A 19,244-nucleotide genomic window follows, 5' to 3' on the forward strand; every position below is an offset into this window, starting at 1 on the left:
AAACCATACAGGCGGATGGTTGGCTAAATTCGTATGAATAATGAAAAATGCAAAATAATTGGTACGAGGAAAAGAGGATACTTATTAGTAATGTTTTAACAAATTTCGCCAAAGGAAACAAACATGTTTTTTTTATCAGAAGATGTGCTGAGGTATGAGTTAATTGGGATGCTAATTAATTATGTAGCCATCGTTTTGTGTATCATTAAGCATTGTGTAATACTGTGGCCCCTGCAGTAAATTAGTTTAGACACATGACGAAGCTAGTTTACAGTATGATGGGTGGCACGTTGTGCCGGGCATTGATAACCAAGGACGTATGAAAAGTTACAATCTTGTCAAATGTCTTAGATGCATAGGCCTCGTCCAAGCATGCTCTGTTGTTAATAAGGACCATCATGTTGTTACTGAGTTTATACCCTTTTTGAACATTGCCTTGTGCTCTGGATACCTGCGCTATATAAATAACAGTTATTATTATTATTATTACCCTCGAATGGTAATGGAGCTACACTGTATTTGTAAATATTTAACATTTATCCAAAGAAGAATAGCATATCTACAAGAAAGTTCCATTTTCATGAAAACATGCGATACGGCAACTATCGAACGCAGCTCGCTTTAGTAGTACTACTAGAAATTACAACGGAAGAAGGAAATTTCTACCCATTTACCAGTGGTTCTCAAACTGTTTCAGACGACCGCCCCTTTGACTATCTTGAACTGTCCCAATGCCCCCTCCCCCTCCCCCTCCCCTCGACCTACCGTCATAGTCGGCCGCTCACTGCAAGCGAGCAATCAGATTGTCCGAAGATATGCATAGATTATAGGAATTAAAAAATAGCCTACATTACCTACAAGATGATGAATTTTCTCTCAACAATATTTTATTTTTTCCCCTGGATGCCTTATTGTGCCCTAAATCGCTGCAGTGATGTGTCGTAATCGCCAGGGACCCCCAAATCAGTGCCAACGCCCCCTACACCCCATGTACCCTGTAGTGCCCCCTGATACTTCCCAACGCCCCCGGGGGCGGCAGGGACCACTTTGAGAACCACTGCCATATACGAACGTAAAAGCTTCGAAGTCGATACCATTTGTCCATAGGGTACATGTTTCACGAGGGGTTTCCTAATGACTCAGTGACCTTACGTTATTTGCATTGCACACTATTCAGGTCTCTGTCTCTCAGCCAGCAGTCAATGCATTACTAGTAAGTGTGTTAGACCTACGTTCGGGAGTCCATAAACAGTGCTGTAGAACAAAACCGGTAAAATCACACTGTACGTTCGTTACTGCAGATACAGTCATATACAGTTGGATATAGAAATCTGAAAAATGCTCAGGTAGGTTGCGATTTAAGGTTAGATTCATTATTTAAGAGATCACCGATGGACCACTTTCAGTGGAATGTTCTTGTGGAGCTATAGAGTCAGTCAAACCAAGTTCGTAGTGTTGTTACTGTACACCAAGCAGGGCCCTAGTGCTATAGGGCTTTGTACTAGGCTGCAGTAGTTTAACCAGTAACATGTTGAATAATGTGGTACTTGTTTCATTATAAGACTAGTCACTACGTTAAAACTAGAAGCCCTGACTGTAAATACTACAGTTTCGACGGGATTAAACTAAGTGTTAGGCCTGTGTTGACACCGCCTGTCTTTTGTTATGCCAGTAGTATAGTCAGTATTGCGAAGTTCGCCATACTGCGAAGTTCGGGCACCCTAAGAAATACACGATTTTCACCATGAAAACCTACAGGAAGAGCCAAATTTCACCAAAAAGTACGAAGCTACAGTTATTTTCTCTCCAAAATGACCCGTGTGCAAGAAATTACTTACATATTTGTCAATAAAATGACAAAGATCTATGAAGTCTGTTATAATTACTGAAAGAGCAACAGCGCCACCAATTTTTACCAGCGCCACACTGTGGGTTGCGTGTCCGAACTTCGCAATACTCTAGCAAGAAATACCAGTTCCACAATCACGAAGAATCTTCTTGGAAAACAACGTGAAAACAGTTTGCAGGAAAGAAAGTTTGGCCGTGTATCGTACTATAACAAAATTCTCCCACCATATCAAGTATATTTTCAAATGATTTATACCAGAAGATTTAGTTTTGGGGTGTTTTAAGTCCAAAACTGGTGGCCGAACTTCGTGGCCGAACTTAAGTGGCCGAACTTCGAAGTCACCATCCTACTGTAGCAATTTAGGCCTTTAATTTTGGGATGTAATATGCAGTGGATATTTCATTATTTAACCACAGAAAATCATAATTTACATGCACTCAAGTCCTCCTATGTATTGTTCTCATAGTTTGCAGTCAAAAGATGCTGCATGTATGCAAGACTTGGCCAAAACTATAAATATCCATGAATAATTTTGTTAGGTAGCCTACACAACAGTTCTGATGCAAGGGGGCAATAATGCAAATCATCGATTTCCTCTTTGTTCAAAATCTCAGTTAATCAGGAAGAAGTTCATTTATCCTTACCAACAAACCAAAAAAGTGATACCTTTCCTGAAATTTTAATTTAAGTCCAAGGTAAACAAGAAAAACAGTTCGATAAAGTTGGACTTTTTCAAGATACGAACTGCTGACTAATGGTCAAAATGTCAAATGCCTTAATTAAACAATTGTCAAGTGTAAGCCAAGACACTGTTTAACTTTTACTTGTGATTAGAGTAATATAAGACAAATCAACTCAAACCTCTGGTGACCAATTTCTCTAATAAATGGATGGCAAAAAGTTGAACAACATTAATTTTATTTGAAAGATGTCTTTGCGACCTACTGTACTATAGAGCAAAATGTTTTACTGGCTCTTGGCCTACCAGAACATTAGAAATGTGCTGAACATAATAGCATTTATGATTATATGTACTAGGGCTTCTTAATTTTTTTTGGCCAAATGAGACTATGATGTGCATTCATGGTCTCTTTTCTGTAAAATAAAAATAAATACACTGCCAGCTAAAGAGAATTGGTACAAAACCATAATCTGACTGATAATATTTTTCGGCAAATAGTAACAATTGTGTCCTTACTAAATGTTTGCTAAATAAAAGTGAGAAGTACAGTACAGTCTACATATTGTTTTTCATAAAAGGGCTCAAGAAAATCCACTACGAAAAATCTGAAAGTATGTATAAATTTCGAACCAATCACAGCAAACATTCTGAATGGCATTGATTCGTGGCAAAACGTCAATATCAATTTTTAGTTTGCTGCTGTATATCTATCCTGATAATTAATGTATGTTACTTATAACTACCGTCACTGTTCTGGTTTGTGTGTGTGTCCCATGTAAAGATATGAAGAAATGCCATCAAAATATTTTTTCTGACCTTTATTGTTGTACTTTTAAATTTGTATAAGAATATACTCATACAACTGTGCTGTATGTGTGACTCTGTGAAGGTCACCCAGGTTAATTTTTGCAAGCCTGTAGCAAATCAATTAAATTAGACTTTCATAGTGCACACCCAAAATAGTATTATTGTAGATGAAGGTAGTTCATGTGAGCACTCGTTAATAATTAGATGCTATTGTAGGCAATGTTGTCACATTTTGTTTCAGAGACAATCATGTAATATCTGGACCAATGTTTTCATCACAAATGCTTCTGTTTGGACCCTTTGTGTTGGCAAATTATTTGGGAAGTAATATATCAACCTGGATACTGACTCGGTATTTTCATAGATGTGATTAGTCTGCTTTTAAAGTTAACACTACATGATGTATCCTACCTGCTGCAACTTTGTTTCTTTACCAAATCTCCACATGTGGTCCTCTGACTGCATGCTTTATTTGTATCCAGTTCAGATAGCTGTATGGTAGTGAAGTCAGGCTTTAAGTTTAATCTACAGTACAATGTGTAAAAGTCTAAAGACATACTTGCTGGGAATGGTAACGGTACATACTAGGGATTGGGGTGATTGTGGGAACAGCACAGACTAGGGATTGGGGGATTGTAGGAGTGGGAACAGCACAGTCTAGGGAATGGGGTATTGTGGGAGTGAGAACAGCACAGACTAGGGATTGGGGTGATTGTGGGAGTGGGAACAGCACAGACTAGGGATTGGGGTGATTGTGGGAGTGGGAACAGCACAGACTAGGGAAGGGGGTGATTGTGGGAGTGGGAACAGCACAGACTAGGGAATGGGGGTGATTGTGGGAGTGGGAACAGCACAGACTAGGGAATGGGGTGATTGTGGGAGTGGGAACAGTACAGACTAGGGAATGGGGTGATTGTGGGAGTGAGAACAGCACAGACTAGGGAATGGGGAGATTGTGGGAGTGGGAACAGCACAGACTAGGAATGGGGGATTGTGGGAATGGGAACAGACTAGGGAATGGGAGGATTGTGGGAGTGGGAACAGTACAGACTAGGGAATGGGAGGATTGTGGGAGTGGGAACAGTACAGACTAGGGAATGGGAGGATTGTGGGAGTGGGAACAGCATAGACTAAGGAATGAGGTGATTGTGGGAGTGGGAACAGTACAGACTAGGGAATGGGAGATTGTGGGAGTGGGAACAGCACATACTAGGAATTGGGGATTGTGGGAGTAGGAACAGCACAGACTAGGGGAATGGGGTGATTGTGCAGAGATGCCAACCAGTATGATTTTATCGTATTTAGTATGATAAAAAAAGTGAAATACGATAAAATTACGATTCGCCTCTTGAAAATACGACTTTTCATCTTTCAAAAAAAAAAAAAAAAATCATTTATTTTTATTTTTTATTATTATTATTTTTTAATAGTTGATCAATAATCTTGCTACATGCTGCAATTCATATTTGATTATTTGAAATATCTGACACTTTTTTTCTTTTAATTGGTTTATAATGTCAGTTAACAGGAATGTGGCTCATATTTCCATGAGTATAATGCAAGTCTATACAGTAATTTTTTTCTCACAAGTTTCTACTTCTGGCTTGAACCAAATTCTCATTGGCCCATAATATGCAAGCAATTAAGCTATCATTATTCTCATTATGCATTTAAACACCCTTTTTGCATCATAGGAATTATTACAGATGCTTTACAATTTTCTCATTAGATGTTACTGAAAAAGCAAACATTTTACTTGCCCGTTCTTACAAGTAAAACATTTTTCTGGCCCGGGGCCAACAGGTCAGTGGTAGTGTTGAGTTTTTGTGAAAATCTGATTTTTCTCCCAAAAATCTGATTTTTTTTAGGATATTCAGTCTGTTTTTTGTGTCAAGAGGTTGGCATCTCTGATTGTGGGAGTGGGAACAGCACAGACTAGGGACTCGGGTGATTGTGGGAGTGGGAACAGCACAGACTTGATGAAAGCAGCAGTTGATGAAAGTAATAAGCAATGATTTGTAGGTATGGTATCCCACCATTTGGGTGTTGATACCCAAAGGTTTGCCTAAGCTATAATATGCTACTTTATCAAACTCATTGCCCAGCTAATAATGGAAAATGTTGTATGATTCTTCCTCATGTGACTGTACAAACATATTACTTGGCATAACTACCAGTTGAAAGAGGAAGGGCAATATTATTATAATGGAGCTACTTGTACAGTACCTACTGCATGGAAATATCCTAATGTGTGACAACTTCAAGGTTGTTCCATATAGTCAAAATATTTATACTTACATATTGTAAGAGTGGATATCAAACATTTGAAGTTTTGAACTTGGTGCTGAAATTAGGAATGGAAGTCCACAAATGCCACAATGACGAAATAGGCAGACAGGGATGCATATATACGGGTGAGGTTTATTTGCAAAACTTGATAACCCTTTATTCTTTATGAAATGAATTGAGGATGTACAGGTCAATATGATCATTTTAAGCGAAATCTTTAATTCTTTATGCATTTGACTGTTTGGTTACACTGTTAGCACTAGACATCTAGAAAAATAATGTGAATAGAAGTCTGGAAAACCTTGATTTCTGCTTAATGATAACAACATGAAATTAGGATGTTACATGTTGAAACATAAAACTTCGATCCTATCTTGCCTAGAGTTTTAATCTTTTAATAGAGACAATCATTATGAGTTTCTTCCTTTATACCCTCTGCTTTCTTTTTTATTGTTACTTGTCTTCATGCTAGAGTATACCTTGTCTTCATGCTAGAGTATACCTTGTCTTCATGCTAGAGTATACCTTGTCTTCATGCTAGAGTATACCTTGTCTTCATGCTAGAGTATACCTTGTCTTCATGCTAGAGTATACCTTGCCTTCATGCTAGAGTATACCTTGTCTTCATGCTAGAGTATACCTTGTCTTCATGCTAGAGTATACCTTGTCTTCATGCTAGAGTATACCTTGTCTTCATGCTAGAGTATACCTTGTCTTCATGTTAGAGTATACCTTGTCTTCATGCTAGAGTATACCTTGTCTTCATGTTAGAGTACACCTTGTCTTCATGCTAGAGTATACCTTGTCTTCATGTTAGAGTATACCTTGTCTTCATGCTAGAGTATACCTTGTCTTCATGCTAGAGTATACCTTGTCTTCATGCTAGAGTATACCTTGTCTTCATGCTAGAGTATACCTTGTCTTCATGCTAGAGTATACCTTGTCTTCATGCTAGAGTATACCTTGTCTTCATGCTAGAGTATACCTTGTCTTCATGCTAGAGTATACCTTGTCTTCATGTTAGAGTATACCTTGTCTTCATGCTAGAGTATACCTTGTCTTCATGCTAGAGTATACCTTGTCTTCATGCTAGAGTATACCTTGTCTTCATGCTAGAGTATACCTTGTCTTCATGCTAGAGTATACCTTGTCTTCATGCTAGAGTATACCTTGTCTTCATGCTAGAGTATACCTTGTCTTCATGCTAGAGTATACCTTGTCTTCATGCTAGAGTATACCTTGTCTTCATGCTAGAGTATGTACCTTCAACTTGTTTTCTTTTTCCATACAGTGTAGTTCCCGGTTGTGAAACCTACAAAGTGCATCCAGCAATAATTACACAGTTTAAATACCAGTCAAAATGCCAAGGTTTTCCAATAAAACATGGTCTGCCATGACAATTACCATAGCGTAGTACAGTACTTAACGAGATCAAGCCAATCCTATGTAGTGACTTTGGCAATGAATATAAGGCATGAAGAAGTAATATAATCTAGTTGTATGGTTTATAGTAAAGATACTTTAGATAAGGTTGTAGCAAGTGCAGCATGAAAACAAAACCTTGGACTAGTAACTAGTGTTGTATCTTTGTGATTCTGGAGGTCAACAATTGCTAAATGTTACTATCAGGACTGGGCTTGAAGCTATGAATATCCAGTAAGTGGCTTCTTATAGATCTTTGCCTGGCAAATTGCCTTCTTCAGTGTACCAGTGACTCCAGTCATTTAATATTCACAATTGTCTATAGGTTTTGAGTTCTGTTAAGTTGGTTTGTAATAAAATATTAAAACTACTGTACCCACAGTTCATTGTACATTACATTTGCATGTACTGTACCTTGGTCCGCACTTTGCCAGCATTATATTGTAATATATTTTAGATTATTATTTCCCTGTTCAGTGTTAACGCTGTACGGAGTAGTGGCAACTACATACTTTTAGTACAGATATTACACCAATAACGGCAGCACATGTATAATAAACGTTGAAGTATTAATTCAGTACTGATTGAACCTAAATAGTACGTACTGTATATAGTATAGAGTTTCAGTATTCCCAATTGTTAAGTTCTTGACTTAACAGTACATGTAGGTTACTTTCCATTGACAGGCAAGTAACCTACTGTATGCAGCTTGAATTTGAATGGTGTGTCAGTGTGTATGTGCTTATTAATTAGTGTTTGCACGGGTTATCTGGGTACCCGCCCGACGCGATACTATCGGTTCCTAATTTATTACCCGAAAACTTAGCAAAGTGTGATTTAAAGAAAAAAAAATGGCAAACCGACGGTTAGGCAGATTTCCCATTGACTTAGTGTGGTGTTAGGCTACAATGTGGTCAAAGATAACAGCAATAACGAAGGGGCCCGCTCGACGCGATACTACCCGGTTCCTAATTTATTACCCGAATCATACGCAAAGTGTGATTGTTTGAAAAAAAATTGCAAACCGATGGTTAGGCTGATTTCCCATTGACTTAGTGTGTTGTTAGGCTACCATGTGTTCGAAGATAACAGCAAAAACGAAAGCTTTCCATAGATATCTTATAACTGCGTCACAATTTCAGCTAATAAACAGATGGCTAGGCTAGACTACCCCCATTGACTTAGTGTGGTGTTAGGCAACCATTTGGTTGAACGTAACAGCAATAACGAAAGTATTCTATGGATGTCTTAAAACTGCGTCACAACTCCAGCAAATAAACAGATGGTTAGGCTTAGCCAGATTTCTCATTGACTTAGTGTGGTGTTAGGCTACCATGTGGAAGAAATTATTATTTATTCATTCGTTTATTTCAAAGAAGGAAAGGCTGACAAGGAATTTTACGCGATGTTTATGGATTATAGACAGGGTAACTAAAAAATAGTAATCGCAAGTGGCTTTTTACTAATCGTTTATTTCAAATTGCGCGAATCGCGCAATCTCACGGCTAATGCGAACCCTGGGCCTGCATAATAGATATTAGTAGTATTAAAAACTGTTTAAGAGCTAAATTGGATATTTATATGGTTTGATCCAATAGACGTGCACGAGCTAGCATAAGCAGCGGCGGCAATGCGATGTTAGTATTAATGCTAATTATAATTAAATATTTATTAACAAGTTAATGAAAGAAACAGAAGCAAATAAAAATTATTGAGGGAGGTTTTATACCTTATCTTACACCTACGTGTTTGAACATGAAAACATTGTCAGCAGAGAATATAATGCATTTATTACAGCATCCAATATGTAATTTCTTGAAAATCGTGATACACGAGGGTAAACAATTTTTTTCCGGGTACCCGGATACCCGACGGGTAACGGCCCTCGGGTACCCGGTTCCCGATTTTTGGACCCGTGTAAACACTATTATTAATGTATCATACAAGTGTGTGTGTACTTTTGTATACTTATCATATAACAAATGGGATTACTGACAAATGTAATACCTAGTATGTGGGTTGCCTATAATGATCAAAAGCTCCATATTCTCTCTGTTGGAGTCTAAGGTTGTTTGAGGTCAGTAGATGTCAAAATGTGAAAGCTTTTTAAAGATTAATATCTTGTACAGTTCAATGTATGCAGCTTGTAACCCAAACCTTAGAATAAGGCCACCAGTGCAATAGAGGTGAAAAACATTAAAACATTGTAAACGTCATATCTCTAGAAGTTAGCATGTGGCTTGCACATAATGAATCTGAAGTGTCTTTAGTTTTTGGGTAGGATTCAAATGTCCTTTGAGGTCAACAGAGGTCAAATGTAAAAGCATTTATAGGTAGATAGTTTTGTATCAGATCTATATTGATCATGCATCAAGTTCTTGGTGGAAGTAAAAGGTCATTTGAGGTCAGTGAATGTCCAAATTGAACAACTTGTAACAACAATATTCCATGAGTACAAGGTGATTAGAGCTTTTGATTTGGGTCAAAGGTAATTTTAGATCAGCAGAAATCAATCTGAAATTATTAAAAACTCTAGTTCAAACATAATAATTTTGAGAAAGTTCGCACAGGGTATCTTAAGTTGATTCCATGATGTGCAACAAGACAACAGCATTTGACGGCAGTCAAAGATCATTTATGGTCAACGTAGGTCAGTTAAAGGTTCCCATTGTTTTAAGTGGGGTTCAAAGGTCAGCAAAGGAATTGTAAAAATCTTGAACACTTTATTTCTGAAGAAGCTAAAGTTGGACAAAGTTTTCTATTTGCTTGGCAGATTGCTTTCATTTGCAACAAAGCAGCAGTTAGCTAATAAAGTGCAGATTAACTACATTGTGGTAGACCAATTTTTCTAACAGGTACAAAAGTTGCCCAAAATTTGTAAAGCTACATTAAGAAATTAACTTTTCTTATGACAAGTAACTGACTTTGGTCCTTCTGGTTAAAGTACTGTAAGTGTCACTTGTACAAGCTTGGCAAGTGGTAATGTTGTTTTTTCTTCTTCTTTTTCAGAATCTTAGATGCCTGAAAGGAAGAAGTGAGAAAGAACAGAACTGTTACAAGCAGATAATCTGCATGCATTGTGTATACTGCCATACTGTGTAGTGGTAGTGTTGTATACATGTATGTTTGGTGAATAGTATATAGCAATGATAATACACAGTACCCCACACTTTGTTCCAGACATTGATGTAGTTTTAAGTAACTGAAGTTTGACTGAGTGTGAAGAGGTCTAAATGGAGTCGATGCAGACTGGAGATGGCTGCTGCCCCCAAGCCTTCGTTTGGGCCCAATTCATTAGCAATCGTTTGCGAGATGTCAGCAAACAAGATGCAGACAATTGCAGACCTCCTCCTCCTTACCAGCGACATTCGCCCAGTCAACACAGACGGCATAGCCTCAGTCCGAGAGTCTTACGCAAAGTGCAAAGACAACATTGTTGCCAAAACCAAAGGTCTCTTCATTATTGCAAGGGATGTCAGAGCTCAGCTTATCGCCGGGAAGCTGAAAGATGTTGCACATTCCCTTCAAGAACTGACCTCAACAGTGGTCAACATCATCGAGTCATGCAGCCATTCAGCCTATTTAGCGGCCATCAGCGAATCAGGCTGTCGCCAGGCCATTCCTGGCATTGTAGATAAGTACAAGTGTCAACGGGCCAAGTTTGGCATCCAACACTGTTGTGCAAAGATTCAAAAGGTGCCATTGCCGGAGCTCTCATCAACGCTTATTTTAGATCTTTCTTCAGACATTACTAAATACTTGACGGTGCTAACCAATGCCTCGAAACTTGCCAGCGAAGCTACCAAGGACCAGTATGAGAAGGAGCAGTACAAGTTGGCCATCAAGTGTGTGACTGCTTGCACCAGTGCCCTCCTCGTCAGTCTCAGGCAATTTCAAAGAATCCGCGATGAAAAGTGTCGGCAAAGGTGTGTCTCATTTTCCAAATCTCTTGTGCAATCTTGTGAAGCTTTAGTCACCTTTGCCTCGGAGCCAGAGCATATCGGTACACCGGCTAAGCTCACTCAAGTAGGTAAGGAGACCCAGAACATGGTGCTTGCTGGTGGAATGAGTGTTGCCAGCTCATGCATACAGCTTTGCCAAGTGGTTCGTTATGCAATCTATGACCCCTGCAGTATAATCAACAGTCGTAAGTTGACCACCTGTTGTTCATCGATCATTGACAGCAGTAAGCTACTGAACAGGTCTCTACAAGAGAGTGGTTCAAGAAATGTTCTACCATCGTCAGTCTCTTGTCCTCATCTCAACCAAACACTTTAGTTTGTATCTCATTTTGTTACTCAGGAAGAACTGCTGATTCAGTAATTGGCGGGCGGATGATGGAAATGTTGCTATTCAGTTTGTCACATTCATGTGCAGTTCCTACACATAGTTGTATATCTGTTATTTATTTCACTATTTATCTGTGTTATATACTCTACTCCTTCAAGGTGGTTTGATCATCCAAATTGTAAAGAAGTATCCGTCAAATGTTTTAGATAAATATTATAGCAATCATCACGATTGCAATTTGACGATATATGTAAATATGCATGTTCATATTTATGATTTATTATGATTGGTCTGAGGAGAGATTGTTTGTAACATATGTGGTAGTGAAGATGTACATACTGCTTTGTCAATACATACAACATTTGATCAATATACTAGATGTTACACACATTGAGGTAATGTTATGGTTTAGCTTTAATCTTTGATAGGGAGAGACGACATGGAAAACTTAATCATGAGGGAAAACCAATAAAGCCACTTATACCTTGAGGTACTGGCCACAGAAGGGTAGATTTGATAAAAACAATTCCTGTGACATTTTGAAACCATGTCATAGCCTATCAACAATAGAACAGAAATATTTGGAAGCTCTTACTTCCTAATCATATTTGTGATTTCACTCCCTAAGCTAGTCCTAGACATCACTGTTGCTTTAGTACTGGTAATGGATCCAGTTATAATATCTTGCATTAGTTCATAGTTTGGCAGACTCATTAGTACACTGTCATATATATGTGCTTCAGTTTTGTACATTTTCTTTGTTTCATGAAAACATCTGCTGAAGTAATCCAGCTACAGTACGATGATCAGTCACATACTGACATTAGTAATGTTTTATTTCCATTGAACTAACTCTGTCCACACCTTGCCAACTGTTATTTGAGTTGTAGCTGCATCAAAGGCCTCTCAATTGAAGTACGAGTGCACTATAAAAAATACAAAGCTACATATTGAAAGTGAAAGCAACGCTAGTTTTTCATGCTGATGGCTGATTGAACCTTATTACACAGTGTTAAATGTTCGATTGAACCTTATTACACAGTGTTAAATGTTCTATTGAATCTTTTTACACAGTGTTAAATGTTCGATTGAACCTTATATATAAACACAGTGTTAAATGTTCGATTTAACCTTATAACACAGTGTGAAATGTTTGATTGAACCTTATTACACAGTGTTAAATGTTCGATTGAACCTTATTACACAGTGTTAAATGTTTGATTGAACCATATAACACAGTGTTAAATGTTCCATTAGGGATAACCGGATAACCGTTAGTGCACTGGCCTAGTCATCTGACAATGTCACTGCTGTCATATGTGTTTACTCCTTGTTGTACTCTAGTACAGGGCTTTGCAGTGTGCCTCTCATGTCAACTTTTAACGCACACTGTCGTAAAATCAATGGTTAAAATATTTTTGTTGTATATATGTATGCATGTATTATCCCTATTTAAACTTTCTGAACTGTTTACTCTCTTTTTGTGTTGATTTTGATGAGTCAGTTCTTGCTAATATTTACAACCCATCGCAATAGTTCATAAGTTTGACCAGTCAACTCTCATTTCAACAACTCAAGGTTAAAACTGAATATTTGCATGTTTTCCTAATGTTGCTTATTGCTTGCCGAGTAATAATGATTTAAAAGTATCTGTTCCACAAAACTGTTGAGAATCAAATCATATTCATTGGTTTATCGCATTGTAATCTTCGTGTGGTGCAAAAATCTAGGGGAGTGTCTTAGTTTGACCAATTACAGCAATCTTATTTGCATAATACTTAGTAAATTGTTGACCAAACTCAAAAAGATGCTTTAAAGTTAACCAATATTGCTGTCTTCATCAGGAAATGATGGATAGTGTTGAGTACAACATTTAAATAATGTGTACTTGGTTTTGCTGATATCAGGAAAGGTCAGAGAAAATACACATATATATCAGATTTATCACAGTTTGAACAACTGAGATAGCCAGAATTATTTCATAATTATATATTTCATACTTCCATAAATAACTGTCTTCTCTTAAAATCCAGTGTTAAGGTTGTAAGAAATGATTGATGTTTATTTTCTTAGTGACTTTAAAATTAAGTGATTGGTTGGTATTAAATGTGGTTAATAAGATAGTATACTGTAATATAGCAGCTGTGTAATGTTTCAGGGGCATTTTCTGCTTATTAGAGGTTTTTTTGAATTTTTTTGAATTTGTTATTTGTGTAATCATGCATCAATGCAGATATGCTTCAAGCTGTTAAATAGAAATTATACAAACAATGCATTTCCATTGCTATCTGTAACCTAACTAGTACTGTCTTCCAAATATAGCAGATTGTTGGGAATTGGGATATTAAAATCTGGCAGGTTATTAATGTAATATTCATAGCTTCTTTGACTTTTCATGTTGTTGCTAGTTTTCAAGGCAAACGTTCTCATTGTACAATCTCTACAACTTACATTGAAGCTCTGCATAGAAGCACCTGTGCATTATATATGTTGGATTCCCCTGTTTTTAATGTTAATAAGTGAACCTGTCCATAATGAGATCTGCACTTATTTGCACCTGCTCTGATTGTCTTTCACAACCACAGTCAACAGAGCAAACATATTCTCTCGTAGCTGTTCGAATGACAAACTCAGAGGAGGGGTGGGGAGGAGGGGTGGGGAGGAGGGAGGGGGTAGGTCGTGTGACATGTAGAGGATGTCTCTGTCAAGTTTGGCCCAAAGAGCTTTTAAAATTTAGAATCAACTCTTCTTAATCAAGTTTGCTAATTGCAGGTACTTTCCCTAACTATTGCATTATTACTATGAGTTTTCATGTGCAGTATTATTCAAAAGGAGCTACAATTTAGTTCATAGCAAAATTTAGGGACAAAGTGGTCTCCTCTTGATTTTGAATCCATGGCTATTAACTCCAAATGATTTAATTTGAAGGTATGTCGATATTTCTTTCATTACCTTCTACTGGGAATGCATGTGAGCATCTGTTTCAGGACATCCTTATCATCACTCTGCTACAAACCCTAATTAGCATTGGATTAGTCGATTGTTATCTTGGGGTTGTAATTAGCATTGGATTAGTCGATCGTTATCTTGGGGTTGTAATTAGCATTTGATTAGTCCATTGTTATCTTGGGCTTGGAAGCCTTTTGTCATTTATCTTCCCAAGAATGTTCGTTAATAATCAGTGTTAATTAAGCAATATACATTTCCAATGTAAGTCAATTAAAAGTATACAATGCTTGATGAAACTTGCATGAAATGTTTGATGTAACCTCCTCCCACCCTCCTCCCCCCCACCCCACCCCACCCTCCTTTCCAGAGGAGTTGCTGAGATGCAGTAACTTTGTCTCTTTCAACTGTTTACTACGTCCCTACAATAAAACCTGCTGATGGTCTCAGTGTATTTTGTGAATCATCAGAAATTCCAAAGGCTTTCTAGAGAGAAGAAATAAGTTGCATAGTGATTGCATTTGTATTCTATGACACAAAGCAAAAAGGAATGTTTACAATGATATGTACTGATCACATATCTTACAAACATAATGAAATGTCTCTTCAACTCTTAGAATTAGATAAAGTTTGACTGACAGGAGAGAGAAACCAAAACAAAGTAATGATATGTTGATAAAGCATGAGTATTCTCAGCACACTGAATCAAATAGGAGTGAAAGGAATGCTTTGACAGATGGCAGCTTATTAAACAGTGTATATATCTAGTGAATAGTTGGTTGAGTTATCCTGATGTATTGTCATTACCTTGTCAGCATCCACTGCTGGCAGTTACATCTCTCATGGAGAGATATTAGTTGCATTCAAACTGTATGGTGAAAGGGTCAGAACCAAGCTTTAGTTTAACACCTAGTAAATTGATTGTATGTGTGTTTGTGTTATTGGCTTTTTTAGCACAATACTAAGTGTCAGAATCGATTTGCACAGACTTTGTTGATGAGCATTAAATTGGATTTTTTGGTATTCTGTGCTTGATTGTGATATTTCTGTTGGGTGATTTTATGTGTTAAACTGTCAACATTTGTGCATAGAAGGGAAGGTCTTTTAACGTGTACCGTTTTACATTACTTTGGTGCACACTTAGGTTTCACTCCATGGTTACACTCTTGTCAGTACACACAGGTATATATATATATATATATATATATATATACATATATATATATATATACATATATATATATATATACATATATATATATATATATATATATATATATATATATATATATATAAATATATATATAAGTATTTAGAGCTTAAAGTAAGTACTGTTTCAAGTTTATGCTTGTTTCTGATGTACATTCTGATGTCAATGTGTATCAAAATACAAACAAAATTAGTCGTACTCTTCCACACAGTTTACTCTTCCACACAATTCCACACAATTCCACACAAAGTATTGTTGAGTCGAAAGAAAAATTATCATTGAAAATATATTTATGTGTTAACTGTTATCTATTGGCTTCCATATTATCAGTGAATTTGCAAGATAAGTAATATAAGTATGTCTTTGTTTAGTATTGAGTTTATTATAACCATGTATAACAATGCCAGTAATGTCAGTTTGATATTGGTTAGAGTGTTGACTATTAGGCCTACACAATTATCTAGTTCTTCATATTTCCCACCAATATATGTGCAACTAGTTTTATTTTAAAATATTGTATATCTATCAAATTTTGTTCAATGTAGGAAACTAAGATGACCTGCAAATTTTATTTATGTATTGAAATTATTTCCCTGTTTATGAAACTTTTACTGAACCAAATGGAACTTCTTTATCAGTTTCATGTCTGGTCTTCCATGTTATTGGTCATGAAATGATACTTGAGCTTCTTCTTCTTCTTCCTCTGTGAAGTGTGTGGTTATTTTCATATGTTGAGTAGTTCAGGAGAATAAAACCTTTGGACACATATATGAAACATATATGACACATATGAAACATGAAACATATATGACACATATATGAAACATATATGACACATATATGAAACATATAGTGAGTTATACAGTACAGGATAATATATAGCGTTCCAACACATTTCCTTTAGTTCTGGGGGCCATTTTATAGTAAATTTTCAGAGTTGTAGATATATATTGGTAAATGCATCAAGACAAATCCACAATTTTCCTTCTTTTTTTTCAGCACGGTGTCGGTTGTATGTAGATTCTTTACTTCCAAATATCCGGCTGATAAACTTTACTATTATAATGTGAATTTTTAATATTTTCAAATTAATACCTTACTAGTGTTGACACTGAAGCTAATGCCATTTTCAGTTCATGTGAAGATATTCCATATTTGGATTCACCATTTACTAAATGTACTTTAAATATGGAAAATTGTAATAAACAACAATTATAATAAGAAAATTTTGATGCACAAGTGGCTTGATGATGTCATATTAAGAATTGATCAAGTCTTCAGCCTCTTGTGAGAGGAAATGATGATTCTGTGATATCTCCTAAATGGTAGAAGATGTCCCAGTTCTCGGGGAAGTTTTCCCTGTTGCCGGGGAAGGTTTCCCTGGTTTAAAGGCCTACATATGTCAGTGTAAGAACCTTGTTGATCCCTACAGCGGACATCTTGTGTCGAAGCTGGCTGGCTGGCTTTCTTAATGAGCATATTCTTGGAGTGGATGTTAAAAGTTAATCAAAGACTGAACACTAAGAAACTTCTGTCAGCCTAGAGAATCTATTTAGAAAAATCAATGGAGATTAGAACTGTTGAATTCGTTGATGGTATAGATTTCAGTGACCACATAGCTATTAAAAGCTTTCTTGTGGGGTGATTTGGCCTGCCTTGGTACTCGTACAACAAGGCTCGCAATGATCATTTGCTGATGTTGTGTTCCATCAAGTGGCTGACAAATGATTTAACATAAATTTCTCTATGAACAGTTCTACTGTAGTGGTTTGGTGACCTTTCTAATAGCTTATTGCATGATGTGTGTATGTTTTTAATTTTGGTCATACATTAGAAATCAGTGCGATATATTTTAATTCACATTTCAATATGAAAATTGAGTTGATACTGATGTGCATCATATTATGTATCTTATGAGTAAAAGACATCAGAAGCATGTTTGTACTGTTTAAAATTTGAGAGGGTTGAGTTTATTTTGAAATAGTCATTTTTTGGGGTATATATGATAAACTCCTCTGGACTGTTGTTGTAAGGAAGTAAATTACTCCTGCCTAAAATTATTCTCATAAAACTATTTTACCTTGAAACCCCTTCTAGCTCTATCTTACCTTTTGATAGAGGTATATGGCTGTTCTTCTCTTGACCCCCTGGGCTGTTTTTATCCAGAGGAATTGTGGACCTAAACCATGATATCACAGACCTGGGAGGCCCAGAAATATCAATTATTATAGCTAAAATGACTCAACCTTTACAGATATGGAAAAAACAAAAACATCAAAAGTTGTGGTAATGTTTGAGACGTTAGTCATTAAAATGTTATTTAAAACCTTCCGTTACCTGCAATCTTATCCTTCAAACGAGCTTGATTGCCAAGTCTGTGGGCACATATGATACCTTATGTAGTAACATTTAATTGGATGTCTTCTCTATGCTAAGGTAGTTCCCAGATATCGTCTGTTAAACTATGACATACAAACTGTACTATTGATGTATTCTGCTTTGAGATGGATTGGGCTGTTATTGTAAATTTTACTTAAAAGAAACATTTTCACTATGAATACCTGGTGACCACTAACAGGGGTTTCCAGTAAATAGCTTCCACAATGTGGGATGCAGTCTGGTCTCAGACCTGCAACATTAATGTCAATAGTAGTACATAGTCATAATTATACTTTAGTGAACGGTCTGCTTTATCATGTGGAGTTACTATAAACAGCCATCTAAAAATACCCCCTCCCCCCACACCTGTAACAGGATATGCAGATATGGGTTGAACAGATTGGGTCTGCACTATGCATTGGGCATTGCAAAATGCAGCAGGTACCTCTCTTTGCTGAAGGCCAGTAGAACCTGGTTAATCAGCTTATAGTGTGACGACGAAACTAATACCAATCTCTTGGGTAAAACCTTCCCGTTAATTGAAGTTAAATCACTGTCTTGAAGGTTAATAATACTTAAGTGTTTTTGTGGGGGTTGTGTCTCCACTCAACTCAATTCTAGACTGTATTTCTTATTTAACCAATCAATTGGAGATTAGCATGTAAACTGGATGGATTATGTGTATTGTTAATGTATCAGAAAAAAAATATACATGTAAACCAGAAGCTGGCCTCATTATTCATTGAATAAATTCATGTAGGTCTATATAAGACAAATCAAGAACACATTTTTATTAGAGCTAATTAGCTAATGTGGCTTTAATACCATGGTTAGGGTTAGACATCTCAGTTGTTAGTACACAGGACATGTATTTCTATAACTCTGTAATGAATACTGTCTTAGAGCTCTTTCAAATCTGCTTTGCAATTTCAAGGCTACATTTTGTCTTCATGATTTGCTTATTTCCCTAAATATTTAAAAAGCACAATTTATGCTGAAACCCATCGACTGCCATTCCTTAGTTTTAATGAACAGAAATGAAGTTCACTGGTTCTATTTACTGATCTATTTCCGAATTCTTATCTCAATTTATATCACTGTCAACCATTGATTAGCAAAACATTATCCAGCACCCCCTCCCCCATACCCCTCCCCCATACCCCTCCCCTGCACCCTCTCCCTCCCACAGGCACATACATTCACACACAAAAAGAGTGTGGCTTCTGAAGAAAGAAAGTACCTACAGTATATTATCATTAACTACTACGCCAATGCGAATAGCCCCCTACATGCGACCCACACCCTCCCACCCACACCAACCGCCTATACCCTTCACCATTCTCACACAGACTCGTCTTGATGTAATTAAG

General features: G+C 36.8%; 1 protein-coding gene across 2 annotated transcripts; it reads left to right on the plus strand.

The window, feature by feature from the left end:
- The first annotated feature begins 1,173 nt into the window (after positions 1-1,173).
- Positions 1,174-18,599, plus strand: LOC139967063 (talin rod domain-containing protein 1-like). Of its 2 annotated transcripts, none has more exons than XM_071970741.1 (2): positions 1,174-1,346; positions 10,059-18,599. In XM_071970741.1, the coding sequence occupies exon 2, from the start codon at positions 10,305-10,307 to the stop codon at positions 11,325-11,327; it is 1,023 nt and encodes a 340-aa protein (XP_071826842.1). In that variant the 5' UTR covers positions 1,174-1,346; positions 10,059-10,304; the 3' UTR covers positions 11,328-18,599. The 2 variants fall into 2 exon arrangements, with proteins under 2 accessions (XP_071826842.1, XP_071826843.1); XM_071970742.1 differs by lacking the exon at positions 1,174-1,346 and adding an exon at positions 6,956-7,283.
- The last annotated feature ends 645 nt before the right edge of the window (positions 18,600-19,244 follow it).

Source organism: Apostichopus japonicus, chromosome 4 (assembly GCF_037975245.1).
Source record: "Apostichopus japonicus isolate 1M-3 chromosome 4, ASM3797524v1, whole genome shotgun sequence".
NCBI classification, from domain to species: Eukaryota; Metazoa; Echinodermata; class Holothuroidea; order Aspidochirotida; family Stichopodidae; genus Apostichopus; species Apostichopus japonicus.

Bases quoted from the DNA above. Each gene is read 5' to 3' on its own strand.
- LOC139967063 (XM_071970741.1), top strand. From the start codon at position 10,305: ATGGCTGCTGCCCCCAAGCCTTCGTTTGGGCCCAATTCATTAGCAATC.